The sequence below is a fragment of the Aulonocara stuartgranti genome, assembly GCF_965226115.1.
Source record: "Aulonocara stuartgranti genome assembly, chromosome: 1".
Lineage (NCBI taxonomy): Eukaryota > Metazoa > Chordata > Actinopteri > Cichliformes > Cichlidae > Aulonocara > Aulonocara stuartgranti.
In genome coordinates this window covers 40,491,752-40,505,785 of record NC_138939.1, presented here as the reverse complement: position 1 = coordinate 40,505,785, position 14,034 = coordinate 40,491,752, and the positions used below count along the sequence as shown (strand labels likewise).

Here is a 14,034-nt window from a genome sequence, read left to right as displayed (position 1 = left end):
ATTGTTTTTTGCACCTTTGTTAAAATTTGTTAACATCCCAACAGCGATTTTTAAAAACCCTTTTTAGAAATAAACACTGGCTAATGTGGTGTGATGGTCAACCAATGCAAAATGAAAGTATATTTGATCATTAAAAAATGTAATGAAACAATAAGTGTTTCAATAAAATTACATCACTTGCTGCTTGCAGCTTCAAATTTACAGTTTTTATGTGATTAGCGGGTTACTTGGACTGTTGTGACTGTAGTGTGAAGTTTGTCATTTTATATTAATAACAGTTTCACAATAGAAATTAAAATGACAACAGCGCTGGGTTAAATTGTTCCTCAAGGAGAGATCTTCTACTTGGGCCAGTGATGAGGAATGGTTGCAGTACCTTTTAGCTGTTTTTAGTGGATTAAAGACACACAAGATCATTAGCTTCATTAATTTGTTCAGATTCAAATTCATTATTGGTCATTTTGTGGGATAGCCATTCAGACAGCACACCAGATATTCAGATAGAGATTCAACAAACACGTTACAGAATCAATATGACTGGCCAGTTACCAGCTGCCTTTTTGCTCCAAAACCATGCCAGGAAGAAGAGAGGTGGAGATGGTTTTATAAACTCCAAAGTAAGCAGGAGACATGAGAAACAGGAAGAAACAGAGAGGAAACAGCCCCATTATGACTCGGACACGCTTTAAAAATTGCAATATTCATTTCAGTTCAGTTTTATTTATGTAGCTCTAAGTTTACACCAGAGCAATAATACTGAGAGACCCAACAATCAGACGACGCTCCTCTGAGCGTGCACTTGGAGTCAGTGGGAAGGAAAAACCTTCTAAAAGGAAGAAACTTGTAGCTGAACAATGTTCAGGGAGGGGCAGCCATCGGCATTACTGAATGGGTGAGGAGGGGGAGAGAGGATAAAGACACTCTGGTAAAGAGCCAGAGATTAATAATGACTAATAACTGAGTACAGAGAGGTGAGTGAAGAAGAAACACAGAATCCCCACACCTGCTGCAGCTTAACTAAGGGAGGATTCAAGGTCACCTGGTCCAGCCCTAACTATATGCTTCATCAAAAAGAAAAGTTTTAACCCTGATCTCAAAAGTAGAGATAGTGTCTGTCTCCAGAATCCAAATTGGGAGCTGGTCCCAAGTGAAATCTATCAGGCCAAAAGTCTATTTTAGATAGATCTATCTGTTTATTAAATATGTGGTTTATGGTGAGTTGAGTCCATAGATCACAGCAGTTGGTGACGGGAATGTCACGCTTCGCTGTCTGCCAGAAAAAGACCGAGAAGCGTCGTTTCTGCTTTGAAGACGTGCTCGCTTTATTTTGAAGGTATAGACCGGATATGGTGGTTCTTTGGTTTTGACATGTGTAGCTTGACAAATGTACTGACGTTAGCACGCAAGATAAACTTGTGCTGGAGAAGGATAACGGGCTCGAGTGATGGAAGAGGAGCCGGGCCGGTAGAAGCGGCTCTGAGGAGCAGCAGTCATGGGCGATGAGCTGCTGTCGGAGGACGACTTCTGTAAGTATTTCTGTCCTCGCTCAGCGCAGGATGTCCGTCTGTGGCGCAGGGAAGCCCACCCTCACGCTCAGCCAACAGCCTAGAGGCACAGTTTATGTATTAGCAGTTTGGGTAATCTTATCTGTATAGTGGCTGTTATCTTAGCCTATCACATTTTATTTGTCCCCATTAAAGCCCCTGTGATGGTTGTGTTGCTGCTCAAGTTTGACAAAAGAGTGACTGGAGTATCCTGATCATTTGCTCTCCACACTGCAATTAACAGGAAACAGGAATTAAAAGTGCAATTTCACAGATTTCTTTGTGTGACTGAGTAAACTGTTGAGGAGTTTAAATTCCTGTCATCAACATTTAAAGTCAATATGATTTCTGAGATTTCTTTTTTGTTCTATTTTTTTTGTATCTATTCATTTAATTGTTTAGATTTTGCACTGAAAAAGCCTGTTGATACTTTGTAGGATAATAAGAAACCATTCATAGCTCAGGATACATTTGGAACAGGAGATGTAACTATACTCAGTATAAAAGATGGATGTAGATAATCACCCACAGTTTTATACTGTCTATTTTAGAAACATTTACTGCCGTTGAGGGTCTTTTGAATGAAAAGAAATAAACAAGCAATCTTGAGGACACTGCTGCCTTTCTCTACCTGAAACAGGTGTTGCATGCATTGATTCAAAACCAAAATCTTCTTTATTTGGCCACGTTTGTGCACACAAACAAGGAATTTGACTCAGGTTCGCTTTACTCTCTGCATGTAAAAAATAAACATTTTTAAATAAGCAAATAAGTCATATATACAGAAGGAGAACATAAATACGAGGTTAGAAAGTTAGAAAAGTGCAAGTTGTGGAAGGTCTTAAGAAACTATACAAACTATGACAAGTTGCAGCTGGGCATGAATGATAGATATAAATAGGCTGAACATAGAGCAACCTGGATGAACCTTAAGTATTAATTTTGAATAGTGCAGATTGTGCAGTACAATATGCATATGACCTGAGTCATGGCTGAGTGGTGGCTGGTTTTTGTAAAAATAGAACAGTTTATGTCCAGGATCTGCAGAGATGTTTTCTGCTTGAGGATCCTCTCTGATTGTCTGTTGCAGTCTGGCCCTGTCCTGCTTCGTGGCTAAGCCAAACCAGACAATGATTGATGTACACAGGACAGACTGGATGACTGCAGTGTAGAAGATGACCATCAGCTCCTGTGGCAGGTGGAACTTCCTGAATTGCTGCAGGGAATACAACCTCTGCTGGGCCTTGTTCCAGACAGACTGATGTGAGGACCACTTCAAATCCGTGATCCACATCGGATACTTTATTGTTCAGGATGGTGAGAGGGACGAAGGCGTGGGGGGGTCTCCGACAATCCAATATCGCCACAATCTTGAGCAGGTTCAGCTCCAGGTGGTTCTGACTGCTATTTCCTGTCTGTATGCAGACTCGTCACTCGTCATTGTTCTAGACCAGACCAATGAGCACCAGACCAGTGTGCCACCCTCCACAAAATTTGTAGCAGAGTACAGCCAATGATTTTTCTGGGCAGTGTCATTACCCTCTGCGTAGCCTTGCTTTTCTCAGTAGTGGTCTGTGTACCAAACACCCAGTTTGGGGTCCGAGTTGGACTGATTGAGGCCGGTTTGTGAGGAAGTCTTTGATCCAGGAGCAGTTGGTAGGGGGGGATATGAAGATGGTCCAGTTTGATGATGAGGATGTCTGGCTTTATAGTGTTGAATGCTGAGCTTTAGTCCACAGAGAGCAAACTGAGCAGTCCACCTCAACCTAAGCAAAGAAGGTGTTGAGCTCCTTTCGCGAGTTTGAGGGTGATTTTGGGGCTTGGGGGGGCTCTATCCTTTGTAGTTAGTGAGGGCTTGGATACCGCTGTACAGGGAACTGTCCCTCACAGCCTGTACTCGTCATCTAAGGTTTTCGGTTAGAAAAATGTGGATGATTTTAGTCAATGTCATGTTCTCATGTCATGTTGAGAAGTTAGAACACAGTCTTTGTGTTACCAGGTCTCAATTGTTATAACCTGGTGCATCAGGCTTTTCCTGATCCAGCTGGGTTGAAGACACAAGTGTGCTTTGTAACGGTTTTTCCTACCATTTCAGTGATATTTCAAATACAGGAGCTTAGAGACACAGAGTGAGATGTTGGAACAATAGTCCTACAGGTACAAGTGACTGTGAGATGATGTTGTGGCAGGCATACTGGGACCTTAATTGTGTGGATGCCTTAATAGGCATCCACACTATTGAGTTCCTGTTTCTCTTTATTCTTTATTATTCCGGGTGTTTCCGTACACTTTTCGCCGTGGATCTACTTCCACAATTTTTGTGCTATTTTCACCGTTCAAACTCTAAACTGTTCTGCTCTTTCTGCTTATGCCGGCTATGACTTTTGGTGTTTATTACTATTATACTTTTTAAAATATTACACTTTTTTCCTTTAATTTGTCCCATTGAAATGAATGGGAAACTTCCACAATTCTGCTAAAACTTTCTTGTCTTTGAAACTTAACTACTGCCTCATACTTTCACCTAGAAACTCCATTCAAACTTTAAAACGTTCTCAAATGATTGGGCTATTCCTGTGTGATTCAGCTTTTTCAGATCTTCTACCGTTTTCATCTTATCTCTCTTTAAGTCTTCAGTTGCAAAATTGTGATTTTTCAGAAAATACATGCGTTGCTATGGTTGCTATGCAATTAACTCAGAGGGGACAGTGAAACTGTTTGAATTTTCTCTTCATGTCCAAACAACTTCTTGCTACTCGCTCAATTTCCACTCAAGCCGCACAAATTATACATCAAAACGTAGGTATTTTTGCTGGCTTTCAGAAAATGTCCCTATCATTGTTGTGGGACTCATAGATATTTTGCAAATCTCCTCAGAGTAACACAAAGTGTGAAAACTCTCCATATAAACTCAATGGAGAGTTTGTTCAAAATCACCGCTGGATTTCTGTAATGAGAGGCATTTTCAAATTGTCATATCTCCTTAACGAAGCGAAGTTAAGACATGAGGCTTGTCCCCGTATGTCTTCAGACACTCCTGATGCTCACAATTCAAGAATTATTTTCTCACCTATTACCGTTCTGAGATGAGTTAGACTTGTTTGAGGGTAGGAAATTTGTCCCTCGCTCAGATTTCATCAGATTTCAAATTCTGGAAATGAGTCACTTTTTTCTCTCATCATATCTTTTTGATGGATTTCCACAGAGCCCTGAAAATTTCCATGACTGTTCACCAAAGCCTGCTGTTTCTTACGGTGAAAGAATGATTTTGATGCTCCATATAGATTTAGAGTTACCAAAGGTTGTTTGAGAGCAAGTCAATGCAGTTTTTGCTTCGCCTCTACTCAGTTATAGTGTATTACAAGTCATATATCTTTAATAATTTATATTTTATCTCTGAATTATGAAGACCTGAAGATTCCCCCATCTCTTCTGAACAAAACGATGTCTGAATGACCGTTCTAGCCTCTACGGTTAGGAAATTATGGCCATTTGTTCGAGGGGAATCCTGAATGTCAGAAATACACTGAAGAAAACTCACACCTCTCTCTGTGTCTGTGTGTGTAAGGGCTGACTACAGCAGGTGCAGCTAATTTAACTGACCTACATATACCAAGCCCAGACTCTCCACAGCTCCTGTTCCCTTTACTCTCTGTGTATGTGTGTCTGTGTATCAATATTTCTCCTATGTTTAAGTATTACTCCTCAATCATAGTATTTCTGCTAAAGCAAAGTACTTCTACTACATCTAAGTACTTTTGCCAAATCATAGTATTTCTGCTAAATCATAGTATTTTTGCAAAAATCATGGTATTTGCGCAAAATCATGGTTTTGGGGCCAAATATTTCTGTTATTTTATAATGTATGTGCTGAATATATTATATGTGCCAAATCATAGTATTTATCCCAAATTATAGTATTTATGCCAAATTACAGTATTTCTGCTAAAACGCAGAAATAGTACCTTTTAGCAGGAATTTCTACCAAAAGATAGTACTTCTGCTAAATCAGAGTATTTCTGCTAAACCAGAGTATTCCTGCCAAATCATAGTATTTGTACTGAAACATGGTACTTCTGCCCAATCATAGTATTTGTACTAAATGATAGTACTTCTGCCAAATCATAGTATTTGTGCCAAAGCACCGTATTTGTATGGAGTCATAGTATTTCTTTTAAGTCATAGTATGTATTTCAATCAAATCTCAGTAGTTGTTGTTAAAACGCAGTATTATTGCCAAATCATAGTATTTGTACCCAATCATAGTATTTCTGCTAAATCATAGCATTTGTGCCAAATCATGGTATTTGTGCAAAAACATAGTATGTCTGCAAAACCATAGTATATCTCTTATGTTATAGTATTACTACTAAGGCATAGTATTTCTGCCAAATCATAGTATTTGTACTAAATCATAGTACTTGTGCCAAATCATAGTATTTGTTGAACATCATAGTATTGGAACCAAAACATAGTATTTGTCCCAAAGCATCGTATTTGTATTGAGTAATAGTATTTCTTCTAAATCATAGTATTTCAATCAAATCTCAGTAGTTGTGTTAAAATGCAGTATTATTGCCAAATCATAGTATTTGTACCCAATCATAGTATTTTTGCCAAATCGTGGTATTTGTGCCCAATTAATAATTCTGTTATGTTATAGTATTACTACTAAGTCGTAGAATATCTGTTATGTTATAGTGTATCTGCAGAATATAGTATGTGTGCCAAATCGTAGTATTTATAGCAAATCACAGTATTTGTGCTAAAACATAGTATTTCTGCCATATTGTGGTATTTGTGCAAGAACATTGAACTGTTATGTTATAGTATTACTACTAAGTCATAGTATTTCTGCGTTGTTATAGTATTTGTGCTAAAACGTAGTATCTCTGCCAAGTCATAGAATTAATGCAATTTCATAGTTTTTTTTTAGGAAATCTGTTATGTTATAGTATTACTACTAAGTCATAGTATTTCTGCCAAATCATAGTATTTGTACTAAATCATAGTACTTGTGCCAAATCATAGTATTTGTTGCACATCATAGTATTGGAACCAAAACATAGTATTTGTCCCAAAGTATCGTATTTGTATGGAGTAATAGTATTTCTTCTAAATCATAGTATTTCAATCAAATCTCAGTAGTTGTGTTAAAATGCAGTATTATTGCCAAATCATAGTATTTGCACCCAATCATAGTATTTTTGCCAAATCGTGGTATTTGTGCCCAAATAATAATTCTGTTATGTTATAGTATTACTACTAAGTTGTAGAATATCTGTTATGTTATAGTGTATCTGCGGAATATAGTATGTGTGCCAAATCATAGTATTTATACCAAATCACAGTATTTGTGCTAAAACATAGTATTTCTGCCATATTGTGGTATTTGTGCAAGAACATTGAACTGTTATGTTATAGTATTACTACTAAGTCATAGTATTTCTGCGTTGTTATAGTATTTGTGCTAAAACGTAGTATCTCTGCCAAGTCATAGAATTACTGCAATTTCATAGTTTTTTTTAGGAAATCTGTTATGTTATAGTATTACTACTAAGTCATAGTATTTCTGCCAAATCATAGTATTTGTGTGAATTTGTATACTGTAATATCACTGTATTATGTAGTGGCTAAGTAGGGGCTGTTTACTAAGTGCATCAGTGTAAATAGGTCATCTCTTGTGTTGGAGTGCCCTCTTGTGGCGCCTTTTGGGTAGTGCCTTAGTAAACGGGAACCCTGTAAAAAGTGGCATCAGACTGATTTGTAGTGGAGGAATTTGTTGCCAGTTTTCTTAATCTTTAATCTGTATGCATGTTGTAATGCATACCCTGTTCTTAATCATAGAAACCACACCATATCACCTCTCCACATCCTCCTACTGTATGCCATACCTCCCTGTACCATCCATCTGACCGCAATAAACTCCACCTGTGGTAATCTAATCCCTGGATGTCAGCCTCTCCTTCTGACCGAGGATAGTTATAGTATTTGAGCCAAATCATAGTATTTGTGCTAAAACATAGTATTTCTTCCAAATCATAGTATTTGTGCCAAAGTATAGTATTTCTTCCAAATCATAGTATAACTGCACAATAAAGGTTCTTGAGCCACATCAGTGTTTGTGCCAAATCTTAGTATTTCTTCTAAATCCTAGTAATTCTGCTCAATGATAGAATTTCTGCTATGCTGTAGTACTTTTTTCCTAGATTGTAGTACTTCTGCTAAGTCAAAGTATTTCATGTAAATCATAGTATTTCTACCAAGTCCCAGTGTTTCTGCTTAATCATAAATAATGTTTTAGTACAAATTGTATGATTTGGCAGAACTTTCTGTGTTCCAGCACAAATGCTATGATTTGGCACAAAAAAAATATTATTTAGTATAAATACTAAGTTTTAGCAGAAATACTATGTTTAAACTTTAAAAAATTCTGCTATTTCTGCTGATGTGTGTTATGACTTTTGACCATTGAAATGAATGGAACACATTATCAATGTGGTCACTGATTTTGCATGATGGGCTGAGCTGTGTTTTAGCTCAGTGAGATAAGCATCCGTTCTCAGACTGGGAGGCCTGGGTTCAAATCCAGCTTATGGCAACATTTCTTTCAATTAACAGTTTAACTCTTTTCAACACAAATTTCATCATTTTCACCCCTTTTCAGCAAAATTTTCAGTTTTTTTAACCCCTTTTCAGCACAAATCCAAACTTTTTCAGCTCTTTTTCAGCAAAAACCTCTTTTCAGCAGAATTCTGCCCATTCAACTCTTTTCAGCAAAATTTTCAGTTGTTTCTGCTGTTTTCAGAAAAAAACTCTTTTCAGCAGAATTCTGCTCATTCACCTCTTTTCAGCAGGAATTCTGTTGATTGAACTCTTTTCAGCAGAATTTTCACCTCTTCTTTTGCCCAAATTCTGCTTATTCACCTCTTCTGAAAAATTTTCAGCCTTTCCACCTCTTATCAGCACAATTCTCAGCAGCTTCTGCTCATTTCAGCACAATTGTCAATCTCTCCACCATTTATTTGTGAGAAAGTGTTTGGCTCAGTGAGCTAAATAGCTGCCCTTTGACCAGAAGGGCCAGGTTCGAATCCTGCTCAGGGCAGCTTTTTTTTTTTTGTTTCAACTTTTTCAGCTTTTTTCAGCAGACATCTTCAGCGTTAAGGCATCCACACTGCATTTTCGCAGGAAATGCAAATTTTTCTAGTTTAAACATTGCATTAGATTAAGTTAGCCCTCTGGGCTTCATGCTGGCCATTTGTGTCTGCCCCCCCCCTTGACCATTTTTGCTGAATTGCGGAATTGAAAACCATGAAAACTAAATTTTTTCCCCCTTCAGCTGTAAAAAGCTGATAAGAGATAAGATAAGAGATAAGATAGAACTTTATTAATCCCTCGGGTGGGTTCCTCTGGGAAATTCGACTTCCAAAAAAAGCACAGCAACGACCGAAGTTACAGTTACAGAATTGTTATATATATACACACACACACACACACACACACACACACACACACACACACACACATATATAAATACAGAAACAAATATAAATAAAATATACAAAGGGGATAAATAGAATAAATAGGAATAAAAATAAAAATACAAGTGAATTGCACATTTCAAGTATTGAGTCTATTGCACCGTTGACTATTTACAAAAGTATTGCACAAAAGGTATTGCACAGTGAGGTGAAGAGGCACTACAGCTTAGTTGTTCCCCCCTCCTTTGTCCTCCTGTTTCCCCTCCCTCTCCCCTCCAGAGAGGAGTTAAACAGTTTGATGGCGTGTGGGACAAAGGAGTTTTTAAGTCTGTTAGTTCTTGTCTTGGGGAGAAGCAACCTGTCACTGAACAGACTCTTCTGGTTGTTAATGGCCGTGTGCAGAGGATGCCCAGCATTGTTCATAATGTCCATCAGTTTCTTTAATGTCCTTTTCTCTGCCACTGTCACCAGAGTGTCCAGCTTCATGCCGACCACAGAGCTAGCCCTCCTGATCAGTTTCTCCAGCCTGGATGAGTCCTTCTTTGCTGTGCTGCTCCCCCAGCACACCACAGCATAGAAAAGTACTCCAGCAACCACTGACTGGTAAAACATCCTCAGGAGCTTCCTGCAGATGTTAAAAGACCTCAGCCTCCTGAGGAAGTACAGTCGGCTTTGGGCTTTTTTATACAGGTGCTCTGTGTTGCATGACCAGTCCAGTTTATTGTCCACCCACAGCCCGAGGTACTTGTACTTGTTGACCACCTCCACCTCCTCCCCCTCTATCTGAACCGGCAGTGGACCTTCTCTGGACCTCCCGAAGTCCACAACCAGTTCCTTAGTCTTTGAGGTGTTGAGTTGCAGGTGGTTTGTGTGACTCCATGCGACAAAGTTCCTCACCAGACTTCTGTACTCCTCTTCCTGATCATCCCAGATACACCCCATGATGGCTGTGTCGTCTGCAAACTTCTGAATGTGGCATAATTCAGAGTTGTAGCAGAAGTCAGAGGTGTACAGGGTTATATGATGGGTTATAGTTGCCCACCAGATAGGCGAGCAGTACGGACATACAAATTTGTGATTGTGATAACTCCATAATGAGGATTTTGAAATCGATACCATGGGTGTATCTATTACAAATCTTGGAGAACTTCAAATCTCGGTGACATCGACCTCATGGTCAAGGTTAGAGGTCAATTTTTTTTAAAACTTGTGAATGAAATAACTTGAACAAGGTTATGTAGGATTTTTGAAGTTGTTACCATAGGTGTATCTACTAGGAGGCTGAGCAGTGGATGGTGAGTGGATGTCTCGTGATGGTGTGTCTAGTTAGGAGGTAGACTGGGTCGCCTACTGATAGGAAGGTTTGTGGTTCCCTGGCTGCGACAGTCTGCATGCCAAATATCCTCTAGCAAGACACTAATACCAAGCTGCTCTATGATGCAACCACTGGAGTATGAATATGTGTGAATGTTAGATGGAAAGCAATTAAGCATTGAAAAAAACCCTTGTATGAATGGGTGGATGAGGCATGTTGTATAAAGTGCTTTGAGTGCTCTAGAATAGTTAGTGGTTTCCCACTAATGCAGAGAGCATGCACTGCAAACCACTAGTAACTGGTTTCACACCAGGACACATACTCTATGCAATTGCTCACATCAGCAGCATGAAGTCTGACTTGCATGGGACGCAAAGGTGCGAGGATTGGATGGACGTAGATGAAGTGAAGATAAGAGCCTACATTTAATTCCAGTTCTAGCTGCCATCTACTGCTCAAGACATTTATTGGCAACAAGAAAGGATGGGTCACATTTAATGCTATGATCCCCTCTATTGCTATTATCACGCGCTAATGTCCATTTAATGACAGGTTCACCTGCTCGGGACGCTTCAGGGACAATAAGCTGACTGCATTTTGCATCCTGTGGGAAAAAGGAGTTGCTCGTCTCCCCCTGTTGTTCTATCCAGTACAGGGGGGGGGGCAACTTGTTTTTATTTATTGTTGCTCACTCTGTACTGGGCCCTTCATAAGCGGAGACACACAATAGACCTTATTCTTTCATATAGTCTCCCTGTGACTAACCTGTCTGTACCTCTGTACTCTCAGATGTGTGTTTTATTTAATGTGGGTTTTACATGTACTGCAGCTCGCCCTCCTGTTCAGCAATGTTGGGCTATTATCTCTCCCATTGCCTCTCAGTTTTTTGCTGATTTTAATCAGCTTTGTGGCCCTTCCTGTTCCTGGTTTTATTCTTCCTGTCAAACCATCCTTGGAGGAAAGGACAAGCTGTTGAAGAGAGCGGGAGATTAATAACAAATAGTTCATCTCTGGCTAGTAACGTCAGGCAGCCTAATTCTAAACCTGAACCTTGGTTTAATGACAGAGCTCATGCTATCAGGAGGGAATGTCACAGAGCAGAGCACAGATGGAAAAGCTGTCATTTCAAATTGTAAGACTGCCAGTGTCACTACCAGAATACTGTTAAAGAGGCAAAAAAGGAATATTTTACAGATTTCATTTCTTAAAACAGCCATAGCCCACGTTATTTAACACCTTTGCCTCTGTTTCTGTTTAGACGCTTCTCCTGATATATGCAATGGTTTTCTGTGTGTTTTCTTTTAAAGGTTGCTACCACAAGGGCTGTTATCACAGCTGCTGACTCGCCTCTCTGCCTCTGTCCCTTCTGCTGTTTTTACTCAGTTTGAGCCGGTGACCCTCTCACTCTTAGAGGATGTGGTTCGCTATATTAAGGCCTCAGCTCTTCTTTTTTTTTGACTGCTATAGGGCAGGCAGTCTGTTCTTGCTATTATAAACAGCAGTCTGTCCTCTGGTCTAGTTCCTGTAAATTTTAAATGTGCAGTAATGCAGCCATTGCTTAGGAAACCTGTTCTTGAGCACACTGAACTGGCTAAATATAGGCCTCAGTCCAAGCTGCCTTTTCTTACCAAAGTTTTAGAGAAAATTGTATCATGTCAACTAAAACATTTTCTATATATGAATAACCTCCTGTGGGTCGGGTAAAACTCTTTCCATCCATCCATCCATCCATCCATCCATCCATCCATCCATCCATCTTCATCCGCTTTATCCGAGGTCGGGTCGCGGGGGCAGCAGCTTAAGCAAAGAGGCCCAGACCTCCCTCTCCCCAGCCACCTCCTCCAGCTTATCCAGGGGAATACCAAGGCGTTCCCAGGCCAGCCGAGAGATATAATCTCTCCAGCGTGTCCTGGGTCTGCCCCGGGGCCTCCTCCCGGTGGGACATGCCTGGAACACCTCACCTCAGGAGGCGCCCAGGAGGCATCCTTGTCAGATGCCCGAACCACCTCAGCTGGCTCCTTTCGATGTGGAGCAGCAGCTGCTCTACTCTGAGCCCCTCCCGGATGGCCGAACTTCTCACCCTATCTCTAAGGGAGAGGCCAGCCACCCTTCGGAGGAAGCTAATTTCTGCCGCTTGTATCCGCGATCTCGTTCTTTCGGTCACTACCCACAGCTCGTGGCCATAGGTGAGGGTAGGGACGTAGATCGACCGGTAAATTGAGAGCTTCGCTTTTACACTCAGCTCCCTCTTCACCACGACGGACCGGTGCAGCGTCCGCATTACTGCAGCCGCAGCACCAATCCGTCTGTCGATCTCCTGCTCCCTTCTCCCATCACTCGCGAACAAGACCCCGAGATACTTGAACTCCTCCACTTGGGGCAGGAACTCGTCCCTGACCCGGAGTGGGCACTCCACCCAGAACCATGGCCTCAGATTTGGAGGTGCTGATCCTCATTCCCGCTGCTTCACACTCGGCTGCGAACCGTTCCAGTGCGAGCTGGAGGCCTTCACCCGATGAAGCCAACAGAACCACATCATCTACAAAAAGCAGAGATGAGATTCTGAGGCCACCAAAGCGAAAGCCCTCTGCCACTTGGCTGCGCCTAGAAATCCTGTCCATAAAATTTATGAACAGAACCGGAGACGAAGGGCAGCCCTGGCGGAGCCCATCACCCACCGGGAACAAGTCCGACTTATTGGCGGCAATGCGAACCAAGCTCTTGCAACGGTCGTATAGGGATCGAATGGCCCGTAGCAATGGGCCAGACACCCCATACTCCCGCAACACCTCCCACAGGACACCCCGAGGGACACAGTCGAATGCCTTCTCCAAGTCCACAAAACACATGTAGACTGGTTGGGCAAACTCCCATGCACCCTCAAGTATCCTGGAGAGGGTAAAGAGCTGGTCCAGTGTTCCGCGACCAGGACGAAAACCGCACTGTTCCTCCTGTATCCGAGGTTCGACTAGCAGACGAACTCTCCTTTCCAGCACCCTGGCATAGACTTTCCCAGGGAGGCTGGGTAAAACTCTTTATAGCACATAATCTGTATTATTAAGGGTGTTTAACAACATCCTTATCGCATGTGACTGGTAAACTTGTTGTTCTGGTTTTGTTTGACTTAACTGCTGCCTCTGACACAATAGACCACAACATTTTTAATATCTTTGCTACATCATTGCATTGCACTGTGCTTAAATGGTTTAGGTCTTATCTGGCAGATAGATCTTTGTCTGTAAACCTTTGCAGTTCTGAAGCATCTAATGCTTATGTCATGTGGCACTCCACAGGGCTCAATTTTCAAATTCAAATTTTATTTATCATACACAATCATACACAGTACAACATGCAGTGAAATGCTTATTGCTGTGCAATTCTCAACCATTAAAAATACAAGAACACACTGAAATTAAAAATTAAAATAAAAAGGTGTGCAAATCAGCCGTGTGCAGATTGACAGTCTTGGATCAAACAGTCAAAACTGACGATTATTGTTGTTGTTAAGTGCATGTACAGTGATGTGTAGAGATTGCAGTCCTACACCTGGTTCAGGGCCTGAATAGCCTGGGGGAAGAAGCTCCTCCTCATTCTCCCTGTTTTGGCCTTAAAGGAGCAGAAGCGCTTCCCTGACCTCAACAGTGAGAAGAGTCCATTGTGGGGATGGAAGAGGTCCTTCATAATCTTCCTGGTT

General features: G+C 40.9%; 1 protein-coding gene across 2 annotated transcripts in view; it reads left to right on the top strand.

Moving 5' to 3' along the window:
- The first annotated feature begins 1,348 nt into the window (after window positions 1-1,348).
- ankdd1a (ankyrin repeat and death domain containing 1A) overlaps window positions 1,349-14,034 on the top strand; it is a 41,177-nt gene continuing 28,491 nt past the window's right edge. The window contains exon 1 of one of the 2 annotated variants that reach the window (XM_082530936.1): window positions 1,349-1,526. In XM_082530936.1, coding sequence (XP_082387062.1) covers window positions 1,500-1,526 — 27 coding nt within the window. In that variant the 5' untranslated portion in view covers window positions 1,349-1,499. The remainder of the gene's footprint in view (window positions 1,527-14,034) is intronic. The other variant, XM_082530935.1, reaches the window with a different exon arrangement.